This window comes from Phacochoerus africanus, chromosome 2 (genome assembly GCF_016906955.1).
Source record: "Phacochoerus africanus isolate WHEZ1 chromosome 2, ROS_Pafr_v1, whole genome shotgun sequence".
NCBI lineage: Eukaryota > Metazoa > Chordata > Mammalia > Artiodactyla > Suidae > Phacochoerus > Phacochoerus africanus.
In genome coordinates, this window is record NC_062545.1 from 279539920 (window position 1) to 279567458 (window position 27539).

The window sequence follows — 27539 nt, forward strand, 5'->3', positions numbered from 1 at the left end:
CAGCAGAGGATGTACGTACAGGAAGCCTGCTTCTGTGCCCTTGCATGCAGCACAGGGTCCTTCTGATAAAAGAGAAGCTACTGTCAGTTCAGGAGACCCTAAAGTATCCAGGCAAACAAGGCGAAGGCGTAACAAGGCAATTTGGATGCCAAGCCCTCTGCCTCCCCACATCACCCTCTGGCCTACTTCCTGGCCATTTGCAGCCGAGAGCTTGGGGGCTGATTCTGGAAAGAGATGGCTCCGAGACCTTATGCTACAGTAGCCAGCGGCCCAGCTCCTGCCGGCCAGCCTCCAACTGCAAGCTAACTCAGAGACCCTCTCTTACCCCTGGAACGCCAGGGCCAGAGACCCAGGGATGCAAGAGAAACTGTCCAAATTTTAGGATGTGAGCCAAAACACAGTCAAACACAGTGATCGAAAGAGGAGCTAAAAAGGAGTCTGGTTTATAGACAACTACTCTAGCATCAAACTATTAACTGGGGCTAATCTAACAAACCACATTTTATTACAGAAAATTTCAAACATACAGTAGAGAGAAGTACAGTGGACCCATCAGCCAGCTCCAACTGCCGACTTCACACACACTCCCCCAACTCTGCAGATAACCCCACACACAGCATTCTCGCCATTCATATTTGAGTTTGTAGCTCTAAAAGATAAAAGCCTTTAAAAACGCAACAATGATATCATTATCACACTTACCAACTCACAACAGTTCTAAGCGAAAGCTAATTTCAAAAGTGACGCTTTCTGCGTCAAGTGAAAAAGGCTGCCACCAAGCCAGTGGCCCCAGGCGAAGGCTTCGCCCTCAGACCTCAGGGAGACGCACGTCCCACAGGCGCCATCTCCGTCCAAGAGAACCGCGCTGTCCGAGACCGTCGCGGCGGTTCCCCCGAGGAGCCTGCTGGGCTCGCCAGCTGTGTGCGGCCCGGCCAAGGCCCCAGGGCTTTCCCAGGGAAGGCGCGCCCACCCCGGGGGAAACACCTGGCACCTGGGAAGACGTGGCTGTGGGCACAGCAGGGCCTGCACGCTGCTCAGGGCTGCGGCTTTGCCCACTGCCTCACTCTTGATGACGCTACTGGCCTAACTGGGAGGCTGGCTGGTTCCATTTTCACCTGAGACTCTGCCTACATCCCTTCCAAATCCCCCCTTAGTTTCCTCGGAGTTTTCTAGTAAAAGGATATATGCTATCTACAGATAGAATATTTACTCCTTTTCCAAATACACATCTGTTGTCTCATCTTTCTACCTTTCCGGGGTAGCTGACAAGGAGGCTGGCTTACTCTGGACTTGACTTGGTGGTGGTCAAGAAGCAGTCTTTGTTATTCTGAGATGATGTCCGTTCACTCTCTTGTATCTACCTATCTATGGACCCATCGATTGATCAATCTATCTATCTTCTGCCACGACATGCGGAAGTCCCCAGGCTGGGGGTCAAACCCGAGGCACAGCAGGGAAAATGCCTGATATTAACCTGCTGCACCACAAGGACACTTCCTGATGGGCCCCAATCACACACAGAGTTATTATAGCTGATCTGCTAACATTTAGAGTTGGGTTTTTTTTTGGTCTTTTTAGGGCCACACCCATGGCATGTGGAAGTTCCCAGGCTAGGAGGTGAACTGGAGCTGGAGCTGTGGGCCTGCACCACAGCCACAGCAATGCCAGATCTGAGCCGCATCTGCGACCTACACCACAGCTCACGGCAACACGGGATCCTCAACCCCCTGAGTGAGGCCAGGGATGGAACCTGCGTCCTCATGGATGCAAGTCAGATTCGCTAGTGCTGAGCCACAATGAGCACTCCTAGAGGATTTTTATAGCTATGATACTAAGAGAAATGATTGGAGACCTTCTTTTCTGTGATTTTTATCAAGTTTTGGTATTCAAGAAAATAAAGTTAACTTCATGAACAAACTGGGGGCCATTCCACTTGTTCACACACAGGCTCAAGAGGCTGGGTCAGGCCTGAGCCTTCACAGCCTTCGGCCACTACTGCGACCTCGTCCAGGCAGCCCTGCTTCCTTCCCAGACCTCTGAGCGGCAGCCCCTCCATTTCCTTGGCTCCATTCTCATTACTTGGAAGTAGGGAGGTAAACACCAGAAAACCAGAAGCCTGGCTGGCTCGGCACTGCAGTCTCGCACTGGGAGAAAGCAGCTGCCCGGGAGCGCAGATGGGGAGGCATGGGGCTGGGCCTGCGTCCCCAGGCTGGCCCACACCCACTGGTCCTTCCAAGCCTGGAGCCTGCCTGCTCCAGGCTGCCTCTGGCTGAGCCCCACTCTGGCTCTGGCCCTCCCAGCGCGGACACCCCGCCCCCTGACGCGGCCCTCACCTGGGGGTACCTGCGCTTGATGGACGTCAGGGCCCCTGCAGGAAGCTTGGCCAGCTCTGAGTCTCGAACCGCATGCACCGTGGTCGCCCTGGCCTGGTGGGTGAGCGCCTCCACCTGGGGACAGGAGCCGGTGCTGGGGCCACACACTGACCCACCGACCTGCAGGCCCGGCCACAGAGCCCTGCAGCCCTTCCAGAGCAGATGGGGAACAGGAAGGGGGCTCAGCCGGCGCCCCGGTGCTGGTGACGGAAGTGTCAGTAGGAGCCGTGGGCCTGCTGCCAGTACTCCAAACAGGCCAGGCCCTCATCCTACCTACCAGCACGTCCAGGGCCTCAGAGGGACCACCTTCCAAAGGGCCCCTCCCCGCGCCTCCACCAGGCCAGCACTCTTCCTGGAAGGAGACTTCTGGGAGGAGATCTTTGGGCTACTCTCCTCCATGTGCTGCAGCCCAGGCCCGGGCCACCCCGGAAAGGCAGTCCCCTCCTCCCCCCAACCCAGGAGGGGCCGGCCTACCACGCCGACGAGGTCTCCGCGGCCGTACTCCCCCGCCAGGCGCTTCTTGCCGTCGTCCTTCCGGATGACGGCGCGCAGGCGGCCGCTGAGCACGATGTAAGTGCAGTCGGACGTGTCCCCCTGCCTGCGGGACAGAGGCCGCTGGGAGCAGTCGGGGCACCCGCCAGAAGCCCGAGGCCACCGTGGTGGCAAAAAAAAAAAAAAAAAAAATCCAGTCTTCTCACTAAACTTTCTTATTTGGGAAAACAGTTACATTCCATTAAAAATATGGATACTAATATGCGAAGGGTTTATTGGGATTTTTAAATAAATGACTTTAACTTTTCTTAGTTTTCATTTTTAATACCAGGAAAATTGGTAGCTATAACCCAGGTCTGAAGGGGTGAGCGTGCATCTCTGAATTCAGCCCCACGTGGTCAGGACGTGGAACTGCGGACGCCCACCTGAGAGCACGCAGCACGTCAACGCCGCGGCTGCGTGTGGACCGCACGGGAAGGGGCCCCGAGGAAAGAGGGCATGTCTGGTGTGTGCGTGCACCGTTTCCACGCCCGGGCAGCACAGACGGGCGCCCCGCGGGCCTCACCTGTATATGGCGCGCCCAGCCTCCACCTCCATCCAGTCCAAGGCAAAGTCGATCTGCCGCACGAAGGAGGACACCCGCTTCACCACCGAGTGCGCCACGCTCAGGACCACGGCCGGCTGCCTCCGCATGATGCTGTGGGCACCCCAGAGTCAGCCCCGGCCCCCCGCGTCCCACGGCCAGTCCCGCTGGCTCCACCTCTTCGCTCCAGGCCACAGCCCCCCCAACTTCACTTTCAGGCGACACCCACTTAGCAGGCGGCATGGACACCACCAAGGGCCAGGACAGCACAGCGCCTGGTCAGCTGTCCACTGCATCGTGGCCAGGTTCGCCGGCGGCCAGCGGCCAGCGGCTGTGGGAGAGCTTGGGCGCTCCCCCCACGACGTCCTGTGGTGCACAGACCACGCCTAAGGCCCCAAGCCTGGCAGCGAGTCAAGCCCCGGCCCCCACCATGTGTCACGAGGACCAGAGCGGGGGGCGAGGGGGGGCAGGAGGGCTGAGAAGGAGGGTGTGTCCGAGAGGTCGGCGGCAGGGCTCGGGGGCCTGGAGCCTGGAGAAGCACGGGGGGAGGTTCAGGGGGGCTTGGGCAGGAACACCCGTGTTCCCGTTTGCTGAGTGTGAACAGGGCTGGGGGTGAGGGGGAAGCAGGGCGCCCCACTATACTCTGGAGGGTTCTGGAAGGCAGAGCAGGGGGAGTGTCAGCTCACGGGCTGCGGTCTGGCTGGGCTGGGCCGCGGAGAGAACAGAACAACGGGCTGAAGACGTTGCCCGTCGCCGCGCCGAGCACATCGGGAGCAGGAGCGCCCTGGGGAAGGTGCTCACTAAAGGTGGGCTGCGGATGGCGGGCGGCGGGAACCCGCTGCCCCAGGCGCCCCGACTCCGGGAAGCTCGCCGGGAGACATGCATTTGTGCAGAAGGTCCCTCCAGGTATCAGCCGGGAGCTGCCCCTCAAGGCTTTGCCCGGTGAGCACATGTACAAGGCAGGCCCACGGGTGGCCGTGGAGACACGCGTCACAGACAAGCTCAGAGGCCTCGCGGGAGCCCAGGCGCGGGGAGGGACTCACTCGTAGAAGTGCGCCTTGGAGATGGAGAGGAAGCTGCAGTCCCGGTTGGCCCTGATGGTGAAGATGAGGGGCTCGCCCGTGAGCACGGCCAGCTGGCCCACCATCTCGCCGGGGCGTGTGACAAACAGGCACGTGTCCTCCTCGCTGTCGATCTTCCGCTGGTACACGTGCAGCAGCCCCGAGACCACGAAGAGGATGCTCACGTCCTGACAAAGCGAGGGACGCTGGCCCCAGCCCCGCGAGGTCCAGGGCCCGGCGCCAGCGCAGCGGCCGCACGCCTCCCCTGCACCCGTTCGGCTCCGAGACGGGCCCTTCCCACGGGGCCGAGCCATTGCAGGGCGACAGCGACCCCGCCTCGGGGAGAGGGCGCCACGCACCAAGCGTCCCACTCGAATGTGCAGCAAGGGCAGGGGCAGCCCTGAAGGTTCTCCCCCAGCGGGGGAGCCCCGCCCACGCTGCTGCCCCACTCGTGTCCCACAGATGTGCCTGTGAAGCCCGTCCGATGCCCACCCCACAGCAGGGCCTTCCCATACCTGCGCCCCCTACCCCAGCCTGACCACCTCTCCCTGGTCTGAAAAGGGCCCGTGGGGCAGCAACAAAAATGGCTGCTGTGTTTCTCAGGGCTCTGGGCTGCCCCGGGGCCGAGGCTCAGACCCGGGTCTGGGCAGCTGGGGGGCGGCCGAGGCCAGTTTTGCTCCAGCTGCTGCCTCGGTGCTGCAGAAGGCTCTGCAGGGCTTCCCACGCAGCCCAGACTGGCCAGTGCCTGAGAGTCGGCCACACCTTTCCCAGCCACGGAAAGAGGAAGTTAAGGGGGGGAGAGAGCGGCTATGGGGGGGTCTCAGCGGGAGATCTCAGCCCCTCACACACCTGGTCTCCCTGCCTCGACACCACCGTGCCCCCCGGGACGTGCAGAAGTGTCACCCGGTTATCCAACAGCGACGGGTCCTGGGAAGGGAAAGACAGGATCAAGACAAGGAGCCTGGAGACAAAGCGGAGGCCGTGCGGCCCCTGTGAGCCGATGGCCACAGCCACAGGGCACAGCCCTCAGACGACGGCCACGAGGACAGGCCTGGAGGACGCCACCAGCATCAAACCAGTGACACGGGCACCGGACGACAAACATCAGCAGACACAGCAGAGTCAGAAATGCATACTGACATTTTCCCGAATTTACGCAGCAGAGAGAGGATTTCATTTCGGTGAGAAAGGCGATTTACTTAATGAATGGTGCTGGCCTAACTGGCAACGATCCTGGGCAGGGCGCCCTTTCCCTACCAGCCCCCCCGGCCGGAAGGGCCTCCCGCACTGGGCGGAAGCACACCCAGGGGCTCGTGGGAGAGGGCCCTGGAAAGCAGGTGCCCAAGGGCGTGAAAAATCCAGTGTGTTTAAGGCCACGGTTCACAGTGAGAGCAGAACAGAGCCACCAGGACAACTCCCTGGTCACCACTGGAAGATGACGGACCCAGTTGTGAGTTCCAAGGGCACACAAACCCAAGCCTGGGCACGGGGCACAAACCCAAGCCTGGGCACGGGGCTGCCAGCCTCCCACAGCAAAGCCTGACGTTTTGTGCCTCCTGACCAAGAGCAAGACCTGTGCCCTGGCCCCAAACTGGGGGAGGGGAGGAGGGCAGCGTCCACCCAGCTGCCAGACCACAGGGGCCTCTGGGTCAAGGGCAGACGGGCTTTGGAGAGAGCCTGGAGCATCCGTCACCAAGCGGGCTGGACCCCAACCGTTTACAACCATTAAGAGACAACCTCAAGTCTGAGCTGGCCAACTGTCCAAGAGAGGAAAGGAGTAGGTGTTATTTTAAAAAGCAGCCGGTGCCCTTTAGAGAGAAACACTGACAGCTTTGCTGAAGACATAAGATGGAGAGAGTCGCTGCACGGTGGGGCCCGGCCTGGGGGCACAGATGAACCAAGACGGGCCCAGCTCATCAACACCCGCTCCATGGCGGGTCCTCACCTTCGTTCCATTTTCCATCTGTTTTGCTTGAGTTTTTCCACAATGAAAGTATTTTAGAAGAGAGACTGGAGAAGCAAAGCACCAACAGCAACGTGCAGACTCTTTCGAACCCTGATTGGTATGCCAGGGACAGGAAACTCGAGACGATTCACGAACTTTCCGTTTCCAGTCCTGGGAAGGCACCACTCACCCTAACAAGGAAAACGCTGAAAAACCTGGAAAGTCGACGGCTCCAACTGGACCCAGGAGAGAAGGGCAGTCCCCACCCCTCCCCCGCTGGAGAGGTCGGGGTCCAGGGGGTCACGGCCGCCGGAGCAGAGCCTGCAAAGGGAGCCTGCACAGGACCAGGGCAGGAGAGCTGCTGGAGGCACAGGGGAACGAGTCAGAGATGAAAACTCCAGGGACCCGTCAGCGCCCTGAGTTACCCCTCCTAGAACCGCAGCCAGGCTCCCACAGCAAATAACGACGACGACGAGTCCCCTGGCACCTCCGGAAGGGGAGGAGAGCAGAACCACCCGAACCTCAGGGACCCTAGGGAACAGGAGCCAACAGGCCGGGGGAGAGAAACGCAACCCAGCACGCTCTCAGCAACCTGTGCTGCCAAAGGTCAGGAGGCAAACTGAGAAGCGCCCAGGGGGACAGGCCCACGAACAAGAGACCTCGCCCTAGGAGCACAGAAGGCGTGCCCGCCCCCAACACCTCAGCGCCTCTTCACTGACGGCCTGTTTACCGCAGCTCCTCCACCAGCACCCGACGTCCGGCTATCGAGAAAAAACTATAGGGCGAAAAAAAAGCAGTTTGAAGAGACGGAAGAAGCACCCGAATCAGACGTGGCAAGGACGTAGGAGTTATCTGGCAGGAATTTACGATACCTGGGGTTACCATGCTAAGGCTCTAATGGGTAACGCAGACGGCAGGCAAACACAGATGCGCACGTACGCAGAGACGGAACTTGTCAGAAAGAACAAAAGGAAACACTGGAGACCCAAGTCGCTCTGACGGAGATGAAGGGTGTCCTCAAGGAGCTTGAGCGAGCCTGGCTCAGCCTAGAGGAGAGTCTCCGAGCTTGAAGAAATGACGGTAGGAACCTCCACACTGAAAAGCACACAGGTAAAAACGGAACAGAATTCCCAGGGACTGCGCGGCAGCCACACGAGGTGCAGAGTGTGGGAAGGAGGCCTGCAAGGGAAGGGGGCCTGAAAGGAAAGGAGCTAGGCACGGAAGACGACTCGCGGCAACAGCAGCCGAAACCAGGTCAGACAAAACCGCAGGAAGCTCAGAGAGCCCCGGCGGGATACACACCAAAGGCCGCACGTAGGCAGATCACACCCAAATTACCGAAGATCCAAGATGAAAAACCCTGAAGGAAGCCGCGGGTACCACTTTATCTACAGGGGAAGCAAGATAAAAAGGACCTCAGACTTCCCAGGAGCCATGCAGGCCGAAGAGGGCGGTAAAGTGTTGAGAGAAGCCCCATCGAGCTAGAATTATGTACCCTGTGAAATTATTCGTCAGCAGTGAAGGGGAAACAGAGACTTTCTTAGACACACAAACATTGAGGGAACATGTTGGCAGGAGAGCTGCCTTCCAGAAAGGCTGGACGTTGCCTGGAGAGAGGGAGAAGGGTGCGGGTCAGAAACGCCGCCCGTCCGCCTAAAGCAGGAAAGCGTGCCCGGGGGGAGGCGGGGGGGGAGCCAGGAACGTAAAACAAAACCTGCGCTGTTCTCTCCTCCCTCACCCGACGGGTGAGCTTGTTCAAGCAGGCGCAGCGACGACGCCTCGGAGTATGTGAGCTCACACGCGAGCGCGACAAAGGACAGCCAGGGTACAGAGAGGACGGGGGAGGACCTGGGGTCAGGCTGTTCCCACAAGGCAGGTGACCTGTCCGCAAGGCAGCGTGGTGCCAAGAGGGAAACGCTCTCTTCCGCTACATGCCGAACACTCCCGACCCCTCCAGCTCGCCAGCTCCCCCGTGTCCCGGGCTCCATTCCGACACTACCTGGAGTTGGCCTCTGGGCCCACGCGTTAGGAGCGCGGCCCCGGGGATGTCCCCAGCGTCAGACGCCCGTCGCAAGGACAGCGTCCCCAGGTCACCCACCCTTCCGCCCAACCTGGCCACAGATCAGGCGGTCTCACAACCCTAATTTGCCAGAAGGGCTCATGTAACTCAAGAAAACCTAAGTTTACTGGTTTATGACATAGTTGACCCTTGAAGAACATGGGCTTGAACAGCCTGGGTGCCTCACATGTGCATTTTCTTCCAATAAATGCACAGAGAACTACCCGATCTGCAGCTGGTTGGAGACCATGACTACGTAGCTGACCGTGAAAACACACCGAGAGTTTCAACTGCCTCTGCCTGGAGGATGAGCACCCCAGCCCCACACTGTCTAAGGGCCAACGGCGTAATAAAGGGTGGGGTAAGCTCACAGATGAACAGCCAGAAGAAGGGGTACATGGTGAGGTCTGGAAAGATCCTGAGCACAGGAGCTTCTGTCCCTGTGAATGCGGGTACCCCCCCCAACGATGTGAATTCTACAACTCCGACTGGACCCCTAGCCTGGGAACCTCCATGTGCCGCAGGTATGGCACTAAAAAGACAAAAAAAAAAAAAAAGTCAACAAATAACAAATGTTGGAGGGGGTGTAGAGAAAAGGGAACCTTTCTACTCTGTTGGTGGGACTATAAATTGGTACAACCTGCCTGGAAAACAGCATGGAGGTTCCTCAGAAAACTATATATAGAACTACCATACGACCCAGCAATCCCACTCTTGGGCATACATCCAGATAAAACTTTCCTTGAAAAAGACACATGCACCCGCATGTTCATTGCAGCTCTATTCACAACAGCCAAGACAAGGAAACAACACATATGTCCACCGACAGACGACTGGATTAGGAAGATGTGGTATATATACACAATGGAATACTACGCAGCCATAAAAAAGAACAAAATAATGCCACCTGCAGCAACATGGATGAAACTAGAGACCCTCATACTAAGTGAAGTCAGTCAGAAAGAGAAAGACAAATACCATATGATATCACTTATATCTGGAATCTAACATACAGCACAAACAGATCTTTCCACAGAAAAGAAACGCGTGGACGTGGAGAAGAGACTTGTGGTTGCCGAGGGGGAGGGGGAGGGAGTGGGATGAACTGGGAGTCTGGGGTTAACAGATGCAAACTCTTGCATTTGGAGTGGATGAGCAATGAGATCCCGCTGTAGAGCACAGAGAACTAGACCTAGTCACTTGCGGTGGAACACGATGGGGGATAATGGGAGAAAAAGAATGTCTGTGTATGTGTGACTGGGTCACTTTGCTGCACAACAGAAATGGACAGAACACTGTAACCAGGTGTAATGGAAAAAATAAAAATCATTATAAAAATTCAAAAATAATTTAAAAATAAAAGAATCCGACTGCAGCAGCTGGGGTTGCTGCAGACGCACAGGTGTGATTCCCCAGCTGGGAGCAGTGGGTTAAGGGATCCAGTATGCCACAGCTGCAGCACAGATTCAATCCCTGTCTGGGAACTTCCATATGTCATGGGTGCAGCTGAAAAAAGAAAAAAGAAAAAAATTAAATCAACAATTAATGACCTTCAAAACTAGAAAGTACCAGGCCCAGAAGAATTCACTGGTAGATTCTACTAAATATTCAAGGAATAAATTATACCAATTCTCAATCTCAATCTCTTTCACTAGAGAGAAGCAGAGTGAATACCATTTAACTTATTTTATGAGGCCAGCATTTCCCTAACACAGAAACCAAAGACATTCCAAGATAAGAAAACTACAGGTGGAGTTCCCATCCTGGCAGTTTCCTAGCAGAAACGAATCCTACTAGGAACCATAAGGTTGCAGGTTCAATCCCTGGCCTTGCTCAGTGGGTTAAGGATCTGGTGCTGCTGTGAGCTGTGGTGTAGGTCGCAGACACGGCATGGATCCTGCATTGCTGTAGCTGTGGCGTAGGCCAGCAGCTATAGCACCGATTGGACCCCTAGCCTGGGAACCTCCACATGCTGCAGGTGTGGCTCTAAAAAGCAAAAGTAATAATAATAATAATAAAATAAAAAATAAAAATAAATAAGTACAAATAATAATTTGAAAAAAATAACTACAGGCCAACATCTCTCATGAATGCAAAAATTCCCAACACTTAACAAATTGAATCTAACAACATGTAAAAAGAACTATACATAATAACCAAGTTGGAGTTATCCCAGATATGCAAGTCTGGTGCAACATTCAAAAATCAATTCATGGGAGTTCCCACTGTGGCGCAGGTTAGTGGGTTAGTGATCCGGCTTGCCTCTGTGGAAGCACCGGTTCGATCCCCTGCCCAGCACAGAGGGTTAAGGATCCAGCATTGCTGCAGTTATAGCATAGGTTGTAGCTTCAGCTTGGATTTGATCCTTGGCCTGGGAACTTCCATACGGTGTCGGGGGGTGGGCAGAAGCAAAAAAGGGAAGAAACCCATGCCCGGTTTTATCAAAATGAAACTGCAGGGATCCAAGGACAGAGAGACCATCTTTAAAGCAACAAGACAACAGAGTTCCCACTGTGGCACAGGGATCAGTGGGTCAGGGACCTAGCGTTGCCATGAGCTATGGTGTAGGTCGCAGATGCAGCTTGGATCCTTATTGCTGTGGCCATGGTGTAGGCTGGGAGCTGTAGCTTCAATTCAACCCTAGTCTAGGAATTTCCATATGCCGAGGGAGTGGCCCTAAAAAAAAAGCAAAAAAAAAAAAATTAAAGCAACAAAACATTGCTCCTTTTCAAAGGAGGAAGGGCCAGCACACCCTTCCCCGCAATGACCCTGGGAGCTGGAGGCAGTGTGCTGGCTCCAACATGCAGCTTGGCACGTAAGCCCTCCTTCAGGAGGAGGGCAGGGCACTGCCTGAGAACCAGCACACGGCAGCATCAGGCCCAGTGCAGGAGGAGATTCAGGCACCCCCAGCTTTGGCCTGAGGGTGACCTAGTCGAGATGCTATGCCGTGTCATGCGTGTAGATGGCAAAAACTTGATGAAAACCCCCTTTCTGCCTGGAGGGCCAAGAAGGGAGACCCCCGTGAGCTGGGGCATGTGGAAAGCAAGCCTCTGTTTCCTGCTCTCTGTGGGCCCTGGGAGGGCAGCCCCAGGTGCCGAGCGCCACGGCCCTGTGCGCTCCCCAGATCAGCAGGAGAAACAGGACGGAGGACCCAGACAGACCAGGTTTATGACAATGACAAAGCAGAGCAGTGGGAAAGGCCGGCACCTGGAGTAAGGCAGGACACCAGGGACCCCCTGGGGCGCGGGAGGCAGTCTGCAGAGCCTCCAGGATCAAGATGCCATCCTGGCAGGCACCGTGGCCACCCCTCCCTGTGGACATGCTGCCTGAAGGAAGAGGGCCTCTGGGGACAGGCCGAGGTCTCCGGCCACCCCACGCCAGCCAGAGAGAAGGTAGGAGAGCCACTCACATCCAGCCTCATCAGGGTGAGCAGGTCCTTCTTGGCAGCGCCGAGGATGGCGTCGGTCTTCCTGCTGGGGATGGTGTCCTCTGAGTCGCTCTCCGGCAAGTGGAAGACCGCAGGAGGGGTCTCTGCCAGGACCACGCTCTTCTTGGACTTGAGAAGAAGGCAGGCAGTGTGATCGGAGGGGTGCGGCTGGGGAGGGTGTAGGAGGCCCAGCCAGCAAGGACACCACCTACCTTGCTGGCCAGGGCACTCCCGGGGCGCTCCTCTGAAGGTTGGGAGACCCTGGTGCAGTCACGTGCTGTCCTCTGGTCTGAGGTGGCACCTGCTGTGGCTCCTACACACAGGGAGGGGGACTCAGGACACAGTGCTGGCTCCTCAGGCCCACTGGGCCCTGGGCACCCACCAAGGGCAGGCCTGGCTAAGCACGGCCGGAGCCTGAACACAGACCTGGCGGGTGAGACTAGAGACAGACCAGCTTCAGGCACCCACAGAAAGCTGCTGTCGGAGTTCCCGTCATGGCTCAGTGGTGAACGAATCCGACTAGGAACCATGAGGCTGCGGGTTCGATCCTTGGCCTTGCTCAGTGGGTTAAGGATCTGGCGTTGCCGTGAGCTGTGGTGTGGGTCGCAGACGCGGTTCGGATCCTGTGTTGCTGTGGCTCTGGCGTAGGCTGGCGGCTACAGCTCCGATTCAACCCCTAGCCTGGGAACCTCCATATGCTGCGGGAGCAGCCTAAGAAGTGGCAAAAAAAAAGACAGCTGCTGTCACTGCTGCACGGAAGTGCCAAGGGTGGGAACGTCTAGTTCCAGGTGAAAGTGGAGAGGAGCAGGGTGGGAGTGGACCACAGCCTGAGCCCCGCCACCGAGGAGGCCGGGGCAGGGGAGGGGACCTGGAGGCAGGAGTCAGGACTGGGGGCTGCCTGTGTTGAGAGCAACTTTGCCCCAACACCACCCTTCGTGGCAAAAGAAAAGAGGGGTTATTACCAAGAACTATGAAGACCAGTCTCCACTAATTTTTTAGAGGTTACGTTTCTAGGAAAATACTTAAATATGCATAGCTATTTTCTTATCGGATTAGACTTTGAAATGTTTAAAACAACACAGCAGTTAAAAATAACTGTTTTAGGCCCTCTTGAGAAACTATGTTTTCATGGTATTTCTTGTTATATACATTAATTAAGAGGTGTGTATTTCTATATCACAGTCTATAAAACGTAAAGTATTGAGTATAATTGGCCAGTTCATTGCATTTGTTCCACGTTGGCAGAATCCACGGACGTGGAAGGGCTGGCTGACTGTGCCAACGCCCTTCACATGAGGGACCTGAGTGTCTCTGGACTGTGGTGCCCGCTGGGGCTCTGGAACCAATCCCCGTGGAGGCTGAGGGATGGCCGAGTGTACCTCTGGCTTCTGCCAGAATCATGTCTTATCAGAGCGTATTATCTACTCAGGCCAGAGGAAAGGTGATCCAGCCTCTATAAATGCTACCTGGGTATATTCATGGAATTGGATAATTCATATTTAAATTCTGTTATATTAGATTGCTATTATTTTGAGTTATCTATCGTTTAGGCTTACTTTAGTTGAAAAAATTCACTATATATATACTTTTTGCCTTTTCTAGGGCCACTTTCATGGCACATGGAGGTTCCCAGGCTAGGGGTCCAATTGGAGCTGTAGCTGCCGGCCTACGCCGGAGCCACAGCAATGCGGGATCCGAGCTACGTCTGCAACATACACCACAGCTCACGGCAACGCCAGATCCTTAACCTGCTGAGCGAGGCCAGGGATCGAACCCGCAACCTCATGGTTCCCAGTGGGATTCGTTAACCACTGCGCCACGATGGGAACTCCACTACACACATTTTTAACATGGTGGGTCAACTGGACAGCCACGTAGAAGAAATATATCCTGACCCTACTCCCTTCAGACGAAAGACTCGATTCTGGATGAATGGGTGTGAAGGGTAAAATGTTAGACTCGGAGGCAGATTTCCTAAACAGGACCCAAAACGAATTAACCACAAAAGAAAAAATTTGATCAGTTGGACTCCATTAAATTAAAAAATTTCTTTTCATCAAAAGACACCATTAAGAGCATGAAAAGTGAGCAGAAAACATTTTTAAGACATACATCCAGAGTTCCCGTTGTGGCGCAGTGGTTAACGAATCCCACTGGGAACCATGAGGTTGTGGGTTCGATCCCTGCCCTTGCTCAGTGGGTTAAGGATCCGGCATTGCCGAGAGCTGTGGTGTGGGTTTCAGACACAGCTCGGATCCCGCGTTGCTGTGGCTCTGGCGTAGGCCGGCAGCTACAGCTCCGATTGGACCCCTAGCCTGGGAATCTCCATATGCCGTGGGAGCGGCCCAAGAAAAGGAAAAAAAAAAAAAAAGGCATACATCCAACAAAGGGCTCACACAGGGAATATCTAAAGAACTCCTATTAGTCAAAGAGAAAATGAAAGACAACCTAAGAGAAAAAACGGGCAAAAGACAGCGCAGCCCCGCCCCAGTGGGGCTGGAAGAGTCTTAGGTTCCTGAGTGTGGAGGGTCGGGTAAGAGCCTGACTGCAGGCCTGGCCGCAGGGCACAGAGGGGCCAGACGACACAGGTAGCAAACTGGCCACGGGAGGAAGGCTTCCCGTGAGGGTGCGGCCTGTCAGCCACGCGGCTGTCAGCGGTAAGGCGGGTAGGGGATCTCTGTTGGAGCTCGCAAAGAACTACTGCAAATCACAAGACAATTCAGGAACCCCAGTGGAAACAGGCGGAGAGCATAAACAGATGCTTCTTAAGGAGGGAAACCAGACAGCTGGCGAATACACCGAGAAATGGCAGAACTTGCCGGCAACCCGCAAAACGCAAGACAAGACACGTTTTCTAGGGACACAGCAGCAAATGGGGATGGCGATGAGGAGGGGCCAGGCCTGGGGGCGGGGCGCCGACAACGCCCTGCCTGACACGCTGAGGCCACAGCAAAGGTCCCTGTGGTGCGGGGCCTCTGGGAGAGGGCAGGGAGCACTGCTGACCAAAGGGCAGAGGGACTCTCAGCAGAAGACAAAGCAGACAGCAGAGGGGGCAGGGCTGGACACCTCCTGGGCACGAGAGCCTGGGGGCCGGCTGGGGGACAGAGGGGCCGGCGTTCGTGTGCCGGCACGGCTCAGGGCAGAAGGGCTGCAGGGCGGACGCTGCAGCAGGACAGGAGGGCAGCAGTGTGCAGAGGGGCACCGAGAGCCAGAGCGCAGAGCAGGCTGGTCTGGGGGCACCGGGGGCTCTACCTGGTGGAGCCAAAGGGGCCCTGTCACCTTCCTGGGCCTTGCCTCGCTCATCCAGGGTGTCTTTGTGGACAGAAGGCAGAGGGGAGGAATGGCTCCTCTTCAGCACAGGCCCAGAGGCCATGGCACGGCTGCCACCACGATCTGCTGGGAGGCCCGGTGTGAGGCCAGGCACCGTCCACAGAGGCACTCAAACCACACGCCTGGCGGCGGCATGGCCTCTGCGGGCCCCGCGCACCTGCCCCTTCAGGCCACACCCTCGTCACCTGCACCTGCCCAGGCGAGTGCCAAGCGAGGCCCTGCTCTGCCCTCCGCAAGATCCCCCAGCTGAGCACCCCGCAGGCACACTCCTGGCCAGGCTGCGGCTGTGAGCACTCGGGGAAGGGCAGGCTGTGGCTGCGCTCGCTCCACCTGCTCCTCCAGTGAGTGGATCCGGAAAACCTTCCGGAAAACACCCTGAGCAACAGGCTTAGTTGAACTGCAGGAATTTTGTGAGCCGCTTGTTACAAACATCCGTTCATGTGGCTGCAGTCACCTTGGAGGTGACGTCTGGCGGAGAAGCCTCAATGAACAATTCTTTCCCCCAAATCCAGGCACCCCCCTCCCCCGAGAGCTCAGGGCAGCGCAGTCAGAGGGAGAAGCTGGGGCTCTGCCCCACTTGGCTTCTCTCTGGCTGGGGAGGCAACGGGTGACCCAAGGGGAGGGCAGGGGGCAGTACCTGGGTCGCCGGGCTCCAGGGGCCGCAGGGGCCGCTCCTCAGCGCTGCAGCACGGCTGTCTCCTGGCCTTCCCGGCAGCCACGCTGGCTACGGACACGAGGGGGATGGCCTGGCTCTCCTGAGACGGGGGCGGGGGAGACGTGGGGTGGCCCCAGGAGCACTCCAGGGCCATTCCCCTGGGGCGCCAGCATGAAACCCGAGAGCAGGAGCCATGTTGCGGGGACTGAGAGGAGCCACTGATTCACTAGGATGCCAGCGCACAGAAAGGAGAGGGTTTAGGGCAGTAAGGCCCAGCTGGCTTTGATCCTGGCAACTCTACCGCATCTAAATAACAGTCAAAACCGCCAGAAACCTCACTCCTCGTCACGAAGATAAAAAGGAATGTAGACAGCGAAAGCACATGCCCTAACACATCATCAGAACCGGGAGAACATCCACGTGCACGGCAGACCCCTGGCAGCGAACGTGTGCTCGGCCGCGAGGCGCCTGCGGGCCCGTGCGAGTCCGCGGAAGACGCGGCCTGCAGCAGCCCCGGCTCCCGGGCCCGGGACGTGACGTGGGCTTCCCCCCAGAGTCTATGGGGCGAAGGGGTTCCTCCCGTCTCACAGCCCCACGGCCCTGACAGAGGGAGGGTCAAGGAGCGCCCGCAGGAAGGAGCCCGGGGCGCAGGAGGGCACAGCCTTCGCTGGCTGCCAACCAGCCCAGCGTGGAGGGGCAGGTGTGCTCCTGGAGCAGGAGGGTCAGAGAAGCTGAATCCAGGCCCACCTCCAGACCCACCCAGGAAGGGGCAGCAGAGGCCGGCCAATGGGAAGGCCCGACTCTGGCTTCGGAGGAGGAGGCCCCGCACCAGAGACCTAGCGGGTGGAAAGGCTCTCAGGACTTGGCCCAGGAGACCGCGCCCTGGCGTGTCCGCTGGCAACAGCCTTTGGGTAGAAAACACACCGCCAGTGCCTCTCAGATTCCCGGGGCTGAGGACCCGCGGTGAAGGCGCCGAACGCACTCACCGGGTTGAAGAGCTCCGTGGTCAGGCCCAGGTAGTTGTGCAGAGCCAGAAAGGTGACCCTCTGCAGCCGCACCATGATGATCTGGAGAGAGACAGGCCAGCTGAGCCCGCCTGGGCCTCGCAGGCAGGGAAGCCCCGGCAGAGACGACTCGCCGCGGTCACCCGGGCTGTTGGCCCCGGGCACAAGGAAACTCCACGCTATTTGCGCAAGTTCTCTGTAAATCTAAAATTGCTTCAGCGTTCCCGATGTGGTACATCAGATTAAGGATCCAGCACTGTCCCTGCAGTGGCTGGAGCCCCGCTGCTGAGGCATGGATTCGATCCCTGGTCTGGGAACTTCCATACGCCACAGTTGAAGCCAAAAAACAAGCTGAAATAAAATAACTTCAAATCAAGAATTTTATTAATAAGAAAAGAGTTCTTTGGGGTGTGACGGGAAATCTGAAGACGCCTTTGAGTTTATCAATATGAATTTTTACTTCAAAATATGTTTAACAAAATATTTTAGAAACCACCTTACTTCTTCCTACACCCACCCAGCACCCACGCCACCCACACTCAGTCCTACCAGTGAGGCGGACCCCGCTGCTGCGGCATCCTCATGGTGAGACACTCGCGGTGCTGGGCTGCCCCTGCTGAGACAGCCACAGAAGCACAGCTGCCTGGAAAAGCACTGACCTGCACCACTCTCACCAGGGTTTCAGGACATTTCTCGAACACTCCTTGAAAAGCCACAGCTGGGAGCCGGAGGACGGTGGATGGGACGGCAGCACGGGCTGACACCGTTTTGTAAGGTGCCGTGTGGCCCTGTAACGACACCCCTGGTCACTCTGCTCTGGCCGGTCCTGAAGGCTTGGAGCCCAGCTCTGCAAGTCCCCACTCTGGCCTTAAGGATCAAAGCTCTCAGGACCCTACTCCCTTGGGCCTCCTGCAAGGCCACCTGGAGCTAGGACCCCCAGCCAACACCCTGCTGAGCACTGCCTACCACCAGCAGGCCTCATGAGGCCAAGGACGGAGCAGGCACCATGTGGTTGCTCTCTTCTGGGAACTGGCCGGTGCTCGAGGCATCTCCCCCCAGGTAGTGACCTGGGTCCTTCCTCGTTTGCAGCTCTGAGTCCTGCCACTACCTCCCCTCCCATTGCCAGTTCCAGGCCAAAGTTTTCACAGCTCTGCCCGCCTCCCCCTTTTCCCTATAAAAGCAAGTTCCCCCTCCTGCTTCTCTGAATTTGGCTTCTGTCTGCCCTAGTTCCCACATGCGGAGCCACAATTCCTCTGCTTTCTCTCTCTCTCTTTTTTTTTTGTCTTTTTGCCTTTTCTAGGGCCACTCGCGTGTGGCATGTGGAGGTTCCCAGGCTAGGGGTCTAATCAGAGCTGCAGCCACCGGCCTACACCAGAGCCACAGCAACGCGGGATCTGAGCCGCCTCTGCGACCTACACCACAGCTCACGGCAACGCTGGATCCTTAACCCACTGAGCAAGGCCAGGGATCGAACCCGCAACCTCATGGTCCCTAGTCGGATTCAGCAACCACTGCGCCACGACGGGAACTCCTCCTCTGCTGTTTCTGAATAAACACTTTTGCTGGTACCATAACTGGCTATCACTTAGCAAATTGGACATGGATGGTGTCAGAAGTGGGATCTGAGGCGGTGACCCCGAGGTGACAAGAGACCCAGGAGCGGAGCTCGGTGCCCACGCGGAGCCCTTCCTGCTCATCCCTTCCGTGAGTCTCCTCTTGGGCCCGACGTCTGCCCTCCCTGTGTTTTGAGCTCTCAGACCTTACTCGGGTCTGGAAAGGCTTTGTTCTTTCAGGGAGAGGTTTCGTCCTTTCCGGTTCAAGGCGTCGTCCTTGGGGCACTCAGTTGTTTTCTGGGGCGCCACGGTGAGGTTCTTTTGGGGACCTGAGCTAACTGGAGTCCAGGAGCATGGTCTGGCCCTTTTGGAACCTGCGCTCGGACTCTAGCAGTTTGGGGGGTTCCGGGAGGCCTTAGGGAAAAGATCCCGACCTGAGGGCTGCTCTGTGGACGCCCTCCCTCGGGGACTCCGGCAGGTCCATGTTTAAAACCTACGGACCCCGACACGCTCGTTTTTTCACTAAGTGAGAGGAACAAACTCAGAGTCGTCCGGAATTATCACGGCCACCGCGAGGAACTCTCCATCGCCCCAAACTTGCTCTCTAGAGAGTAAACTGGAGGCCGTGGCTCTACAGTTAAACAAAATGAATGGTGTGTGTATTTCCACGGGTACCTGGAAGCTTCCAAACACACACAAGAGTCTAAAATTGCCTCTTTGCGAGACCCCACTTCGAAAGTGGACAAAACACGTTCCAAACGTAGAAAAGAGCAAAACGGCCTCTGAAGCCTCAAGCCCCTTGAGCTCCCTCCGGCAGTTTCCTGGTCACAGAGACGAGCAGATGCCCTCTCCGACTCCAACATCATGAGTCCTCACCAGATTTTTAATAACGGGCACTTTCAAGTCTTTCTGTCGTTACAGGGGTTGCCTGACTCCGATGCTTTTGTACGTGGGTTTCATGGTTAAAGAGATTCACGGAAAGGACACTGACAAACACTCTGGCGCACAGCTTTTTGACACCTCTGAGATCGTAAGGCCAAACTGGTGAGAGCTGCTGAAGCTCTACTGGAAAACCCATCGCTGAATGTTTTGTTCCGCAGACACGAAGGGCCCCCTTTTCCCTCCCCGTGAAGCTGTGTAACTCAGAGCGGTTTGGGAAAGTGTCTCTCGAGAGTTCTGAAACTCTCGGTAGATGTTCTTGCTTCTCACGGCAGTGGATGCCTCCGCCCAGGTCTGACGCGAGGCTGTTCTCCCTGGAACAGGACACCCAGTGCACGGGGCTGCTGCCTCTTTGATCCACAGCTGATAAAGGGGGAGCCACGCTTCTGGCCTGTAAAGGCCTCGTTGCTTCTCGTGAGCAGAACCGGGCTCTGGTGGGCACGCCGTTTGCAGTGCGCTCCCGGAAGGCCGAGACCCCAGACATCACCTGCAGCCCGGAGGGTCTGTGCACCCACCGCAAAAGGCGCCTCCAAAAGGACCTCCTCCGGCCTCTCTGGAAGGGCCCCGGCAGGTCCTGCTGACTAGCCCCTGGGCCACCCAAACACTCCAGCGGGTGGACTCCTGGGTCCAGCGCCGCCCCTGAAGAAGGCCCCGAACCCCAGGTGGACCTGCCCGCTGTCCAGTGACCTGAAGAGAACCCCCACGGGGACCTGAAGCGGAGGACATCCGAGGCCGACAGCTTTCCCAAGACGTCTGGACCAGGCCTGTGCACCTCGCCCTGTTTCCTCCCTCCCTTCCGCGGGAGGGCCACGCCCTCGTGCCTAGTTCCCAGTCCCCGGAGAAAGGGGGACATCGGCCCTTTGGGTCACCCTGTGAGTAATGTCCCTGGGGGTCGAGGTGCTGCCACACAAACCCACACGTACCAAGGACGCTGCAGAACGGCATGGAATAGGATGCCACTTATGAGCTAGTCATGAAAAATTGCACCACATTTTGTAGAATACCAGAGAAAATTCAGAAAGGAGAAGCTGAACAGCTTAGGCTCCCCTGAGACCTAGCGAGCCGGGCGCTTACTACCTCCCTGGGCTGACAGCTAGCATGCTATGCACTGCCTTGGGCTTTCAGGTACATCTGAAATACTTCATGACGAATCTGGAAAAGGTAAAACCACAGGGGGAGGAATTGGAGGAAGATGCCCAAAAGGTACCAACTCCCAGAGCTCCCACCGTGGCACAGTGAGTTAAGACTCGGACTGCAGCACCCTGGGTCACCGTGGCAGAACAGGTTGCAGCTGAGGCTTTCGTTCCATCCTGGCCTGAGAACTTCCCTATGCTGTTGGTGTGGCCATAAAATAATAATTTAAAAAAAAAAAAAAGGTCCCAACTTGCAGTTCTAATTTAAGTGAAAGCTGGGGATGTGCCATACAGCACAGTGACTACAGCTCACACGGAAAGATCTACAAGCAAGCTGCTGAGAGCGGCTCCTCTAAGAGGTCTGTCACAAGGAGAATTTTCTTTCCCTTTTTTACTGTACCTACATGAGACGATGAATGTTAAATCAACCTATTATGGTAATAATTTCGCAACAAATATAGTCAAACCACCATGCCGTATCCCTTAACTTTCATAGTGATGTGTGCTAATTATGTCTCAATAAAACTGGAAAATAAATAAAAGAAGAATCAAAGTTGTATCAGTGCCAAAAGAATCCACTGTTACTTCCGCTGGAAAAACTAGCAACAAGGCCTACCTCCCGTTAAAAGCGGTAGTTGGAAGGCAAGCCTCTTATCTTTGTTCCCTGGAATGCACAGGAGCATCTCTGACTTGTTGAAAAGACACAGCCCCCTTTTGAAGACCAAAGCCGACCGCAGATGGCACATTCACAGCATTCCGAAAGCTGATGGAAACTAAAGGGCTGAGTGGCCACTAACAAAAAACAAAGAAAAAAGGGGCTGTCCAGTGAAAGCAGGAAGGTTCTCCCGAGGGCAGAGCCAAGAAAACACTGCTCCTGGGAGGGCCAGATCCCCTCCAGTGCCCTGCAGCTGCCCCAGTGCTCTCCCGAGGATGCCGAGGCGGACGGGTCCAGCACCAGGACAGCCAGCATGGCAGAGGGAGGTGTGTGCCCTCTTGCAGCTGGGCAGGACAGGGTCCACCTGGATAGGGGCCCCCAGACTCCTCTCTGGACTCTGGCCAAGCCTGCCACGCAGCACTCTGCCCTAGAGAACCAGAGAAAAGCCCTACAGACACTGACCCGTGCCCCCCAGCCCACCACCTTTCTGCAGGGAACCCCAGGGGAAAAGCCCTGAGCACATGGGCTCACAGCCAGCTTCAAGTAGCTCACGCTACCTTTCTTTCTATAATTAACCCATACAACCTCGGCTCAAGTGGAGGTGGAGAACACGCCTGGCAGCCCAGACCACCTTCTGCCTCCTCCTGAGCCCTAGCCAACCTACCCTGAGCAGGTAACACGAGCCTGCCTCTGTCATGGGGTGGGCAAACCACAGCTGGGGCCAAGTCCCACCACCACCTGATTTTGTAAATGAAGCTTTTCTGGCAGACACCCACAGGCTCACTTGGGCTAGGCTGGCTCAGCTGAGCGGCTGCCCTAGAGGCCAACGGCTTGGCCCTCTTCAGGGGGCTGCTGACCCCTGCACTGTCATCACCGCTCAGCCTCACTGGTGCCTGAGCCTCTGCAACGGCCCGGCCTCTGGCCCCACGGCAGGTCTCACGGCTCATCTGCACTGGCTGGGTGGCCAGGTCAGATGTGGGCTTCGCTCTCACGTAAGTGGACTGGTTGGAACAGGAGAGGCCCAGATCTGAAAGACGGAGCAAAGAAACAGAGACAAGGAGCTCAGAGGAGCCACAGGTGACAAAGGGAGCAAAGAGAATTTCGTCTTACTTCATCTATGAAAAAAATATCAAGAGGAAGAAAAGCTCTTGAAATCAAAAACCTGATGACAGGAGAAGAGGGAGCCTCCTGCGCTGCTGGCGGGCGTGCAAATCCGTGCAGCCGCCACGGAGAACAGCATGGAGGTTCCTTAGCAGACAAAATACAGAGCTACCACATGAGCCAGCAACCCCACCCCCGGGTGCACATCTGAAGAGAACTCCAATTTGAGAAGACCCTGCACCCGTATGTTCACTGCAGCACGACTCACAACAACCAAGACAGGCCAGCGGCCTCAGTGTCCCCCCACGGAGGGACGGACAAAGCGGATGTGGTACCCGTACACAGTGCGATATGACTCAGCCGTGAGAAGAGTGAAATAACGCCATTTGCTCATGAGTGACCCGAGCGATTATCACACCAAGTGAAGTCAGTCCAAGACAAACAACCTATGCTATCGCTTAGACACGACAGCTAAAATATGACACGAGTGAACTTTTTCACACGACAGAAGCAGACCTACAGACAGAGAACAGACTGGTGGTTGCCAGGGGGAAAAGGGCTGGGGGACGATAAATTAGGGTTGGGTTAACAACACACACTACCATATAGAAAAGAAGAAACAGGACCTACTGCGTAATCCCCTCTACAGTCAGTACCCTGTGATGGACCGAAACGGAAAAGAACGGGGGGGGGGGGGTGTAGTCCAGTCACTGTGCTGTCTGTCCCCCGCCCATCAACCATACCGCAACAAAAGCAACATGACGACGGAAATTAAAACTCAGTGGAAGGTTTGGAAAATAAAGTTGAAGCGATCTGAAGGATAAAATAGGGGGTTTTCGCAGACGTATTTGGGGCTCACTGCCCTCCTGGGACAGCGGGACACGGGGGCAGGGCTCGGCGGCCGCCGCCTCTGGCTGGAGCTGCCCCTGCCTGGTTGGTGTCCTGTCGCCGGAGGCGCTCCCGTGCGCGACCCCCAGCAACGGGCTGGCCTCCAGCTGGACGAGTCGTACCAGTGCAGCACCCCCCCACCCCACCCCGAGGCTGTCTCCTTGCAGCCGAGCCCAGCCTCCCCCTGGGTCTGCCTTCTGCAGCCTGAGCTTCAGCTCCCAGCCCCAACCCGTCGGTCCGCCCGCCCGGCCCTCCTCCTGCCTCCTGGCGGGAGGAGCATCTCAGGCTGGGAAGGGCAGGGTGGGGGCGGCTGACCCGTAGCTGCCACCCTCCTCCCAGGCCCCAAGGCTCCGCCTCCTTCCTGCCTCACAGATCCTGCCCGAGGGCAAAGGCCTGACCCGATTCCGTCCCCCTTTTTCCTCTTCTCCTTGTGCTACCCAGCCTCATGGGGGGTTAGTGTCCTTTTGGAAGTCTGAGGCCTTCAGCAGGCGTTTTGTGAAGAGACCCACTGGTATTTTTAATGTTTTGTGGGAGGTGGTGAGCTCCATCCTACTCCTCTGACGTCCTGATCCCCTCCTACACGTTAATTTTAGCCAATAATCATCCACTGGTTTCTAGTTAATCTAGAAGGATGTCAGGAATGGTGTGACTTGGCTCCCAAATCAAAATGATGGGGTCTGATGTGGCAAGGCTGAGACCGTGTTTCCAGTGCAACCTCGCAGAGCAGGAATCAGCACTGGTCAGCCCCCCCCCCCCCCCCGCAGCTGGCTCAGGCTCTCTGCCCCCCCCGCTGGAGGTCACTGTACTCCTGAGTGTTTTTCCATAAACATGAGCAAAGAGGGTTTAGCCAGGTAGACAGGCAGCCTTGATGTGTCTCCCTGCCAGCAACCCAATCTGAACCCAGCTTCTTTTGGAGCTGGCAGGCTTTAGATCACTGTATCCGATCCATGGCTGAAATTCTGGAAGGGGAAACATGCAGTCTCTGTGCGTCTCTGGTATCTATGTGTGTGTCGTAGCTGTGGTCCTGTTGAAGTTAATTTGGAGAAGAGCTCTGTGCAATTACTTACAGGATACTAAGTACTCACACAAGTACATTAAATTAATGCCTGGTATTAGCTTAAGCTTGTTGGTTTGATTAATACAGACGTCTTTAGAGCCATCCATATGAAGTATAATACTTCTGTCATACCTAGATTTACTTGAGGCTATATAAAACCTTATTACATTACAAGTTCGCCAACAACGAAAGTGACTGGGAGTGAAAAACTTAAGGAAAGTCAGTGTAAATCAGAGAAGTGCTTTTAGGTAAACTCTGCGGGAATAATGACGGTTTAGGAATGTCAACGTGGGGATGCTCTCTCCAGATATTTGGTAAACAGGACATTTTGGAGTTGTGCTCAACTAAGTTGGGTGATAAAAGTTTGCTGAATAGCTGGGTCATTCCCAAAGAAGACCCTGAAACCTTAATTCCCTTTACAGAGAAACTGAAGGTGCTTGGAAGTGGGCCGCGGCAAGGCTTGGATTTGGTCTCTCTGTTAAAAGAGAACAAGGTTTTCTCAAAATGCTGGGGTTTTTTGTTTTATTTATTTACTGTTTTTGTCTTTTGTCCTTTTAGGACTGCACCCGAGGCATATGGAGTTCCCAAGCTAGGGGTCAAATTGGAGCTGTAGCCGCCAGACACAGCAACCAGATCCGAGCTGCGTCTGAGAACTACTCTGCAGCTCACTGCAACGCCAGATCCTTTACCCACTGAGGGAGGCCAGGGATCGAACCTGCGTCCTCATGGGTACTAGTCAGATTCGTTTCTGCGGAGCCCCGGCAGGAACTTTGAAATCAATCCAACTGCTGTGTTTGTGGTCAATTACCTGCATCTGGTACGTGTGATTTATCTTGGTGGGTTTCTCCCATCCAAGGCTCCTTTTCATTGGCTCTTGGCTTAGCCTGCTGGAATAAATTTCCAGATGGCCTGGGGATATACTGGGCTGCAAAAAATGAAGTTTTTGACTTGATTCTCACTTACGAGATTACTCATATTACAAGCTATATATTTTTACGCCCTGTTTTACAAAACTGTTTCTTGCATCTCCAAGCGGTCTGACTGAGCCTCTGATAAAGCGAGACTGGTGTTGTACGACGTCAGTGACCACAACAGTGCAAATCCAGACACAGGAAGCAGCGAGAGGGAGGATTCTTGGGCCACAGCAGAGTAGCAAGAAAGGAGGTCCCGAGACCTCTGGCTGCTGTCACTAAGGCCTGGCCCAGGACTAGCACACCGAGTGGCCTGTCAGCGAAACCTCTCCCAGACCCGGGAATGAGCACTCCCAGCAGCGTGGAACAAAACGGTTATGAAATGCCGCCCAAGCCGTGGTCGGGTTTCTGAACATGAAGGGGACTTGCTGACTACAAACTGCCATTTCCACCTACCTCCACGAGGACTACATCAGGAGCCCTGCAGCTGCTGACCTTCAACCCCCGGAAAGAAGTTCAGGGTGGAGCGCAGGAACGAGACACCGTGCGCTCTGAAAAACGGGCAGGATAGCCCTTCAGATAGTTCGGTATTTTCAGGTAGGGATTTTTATGAGCCCAAATTCTCCCATCTTCTCGTACCTAGAAAAGCACTAAAATCATTAACAGTGACATTTGTCTCAGCCATTAAGGAAAAGACTATTGGTGTTCCTGTTACGGTGCAGCTGAAATGAATCCAACCAGGAACCATGAGGTTGCGGCTTCAATCCCTGGCCTCGCTCAGTGGGTTAAGGATCCGGGGTTGCAGAGAGCTGCAGTGTAGGTCGCAGTCACAGTTCAGATCTGGTTGCTGTGGCTGTGGCGTAGGCCGGTGGCGACAGCTCCGATTCGTCCCCTAGCCTGGGAACCTCCATATGCCCTGGAGGTGGCCCTAAAAAAACAAACAAACGAACAAACAAAAAAAACAACAACAACAAAAAAAGAAAAAGACTATTGAAAGTCACAGTGGAGTAGGAAGTTCCCCTGTGACCCAGCAGGTTAAGGATCTGGCATTGGTGCAGCTGTGGCACAGGTCACAACTGCAGTGTTGGTTTGATCCCTAGCCCGGGAACTTCCACACACCATGGGTGCAGCCAAAATAAGAGAAAAAAAAAGTCACAATGGAATAGCTGTTCAGACATCCAAGGTAATATTAGACAACATGGGTATAATTTCAGACAACTGCTGAGTCTTATAAGCTATGTCAGACTTGATGCCACCAGTTGTTCTCAAAACAGCATCAGCGAAGGACAAATATATACATGACCACGGCAGTGGTTCCACTCCTTTGGACAGGGTGGCCCGCGCTGACTCTGGACTATAATAAAAACTGCTACCAGGCCTAACCTAGGTCTCACCCTGCTGGGTGCCTTGTCACAATCCTCCTTCCGCTGACCTAGTCTCTTCCAGAAGCCAACGGCTCCATCTTCGGACGATGCTCCAACAAGGTTCCCAACCCATTTACCAGAAACTCCACTTTTCCTGAGCCCTTTACACTAAGCTTCTCAAGATTTTTACTCGAACCACTTCTAAATGACCAAAGTGGCTTTTATCCCAATCTATCAGCACACAGAACGCTCGATGGATCAATAATCCTAGGTAGAGCCAACACATCATCCCTATTCATCACGAAGCAGCTACAGAAGATGAGACCTTCGCCCAAATGCCAAAGACGTGGCACTGCTGATCTGTCGGGGGAAATACGGAAGCTGGTTTTTAAGCAAAGCCACTTTATGTTAACCTCAGACTGACTAATGAGTGGCCTTGAATCTCAGCCAAACAGAACCATCATGTTTCAGCCCTTATTTGCATGTTGACAACTGAAAGAGGACAGCAGGAAGCCAGGTCCCTTTTAACCAGAGCCCAAGCCACCACCCGAGGGCGACGAGCTCTCCTGCTCACTGCTCCCCTTAGCAGTGTAGGCAATAAATCTCTTCTAACCTACTTCTAAAAAAAAAGAAATAGGAGCTCCCATCGTGGCTCAGTATCCATGAGGATGCAGGTTTGAATCCTGGCCTCGCCCAGTGGGTTAAGGATCGGGCATTGCCATGAGTTGTGACGTAAGTTGCAGACGCAGCTCTGATCCGTGTTGCTATGGCCGTGGCATAAGCTGGCAGCTACAGCTCTGATTTGACCCCTCGCCTGGGAATCTCCATATACCACTGGTGTGGCCCTAAAAAGACCAAAAACAAATAAATAAAATAAAAAAAGAAAGAAAGAAAGAGAGTATAGAATAAAAACAATCCTGGATCTGCAACATCTCAAAATGCTATAAATTAGGAGGTCAGGATTAACATATACACGCCACTATATACAAAACAGACAACCAACAAGGACT

At 55.4% G+C, this 27539-nt stretch overlaps 1 protein-coding gene across 9 annotated transcripts in view; it reads right to left on the minus strand.

The window, feature by feature from the left end:
- Nucleotides 1-27539, minus strand: part of PNPLA7 (patatin like phospholipase domain containing 7) — a 59601-nt gene that overhangs the window by 20679 nt on the left and 11383 nt on the right. For 6 of the 9 annotated variants that reach the window (XM_047769097.1, XM_047769095.1, XM_047769090.1 and 3 more), the window contains 11 exons: nucleotides 17588-17716; nucleotides 16911-16991; nucleotides 15907-16024; nucleotides 15192-15335; nucleotides 12152-12252; nucleotides 11922-12068; nucleotides 5358-5435; nucleotides 4491-4696; nucleotides 3430-3561; nucleotides 2847-2970; nucleotides 2334-2447 (listed from right to left, as the gene is read on the minus strand). In XM_047769097.1, coding sequence (XP_047625053.1) covers nucleotides 2334-2447; nucleotides 2847-2970; nucleotides 3430-3561; nucleotides 4491-4696; nucleotides 5358-5435; nucleotides 11922-12068; nucleotides 12152-12252; nucleotides 15192-15335; nucleotides 15907-16024; nucleotides 16911-16991; nucleotides 17588-17716 — 1374 coding nt within the window. The remainder of the gene's footprint in view (nucleotides 1-2333; nucleotides 2448-2846; nucleotides 2971-3429; nucleotides 3562-4490; nucleotides 4697-5357; nucleotides 5436-11921; nucleotides 12069-12151; nucleotides 12253-15191; nucleotides 15336-15906; nucleotides 16025-16910; nucleotides 16992-17587; nucleotides 17717-27539) is intronic. The other 3 variants (XM_047769098.1, XM_047769093.1, XM_047769096.1) reach the window with 2 other exon arrangements.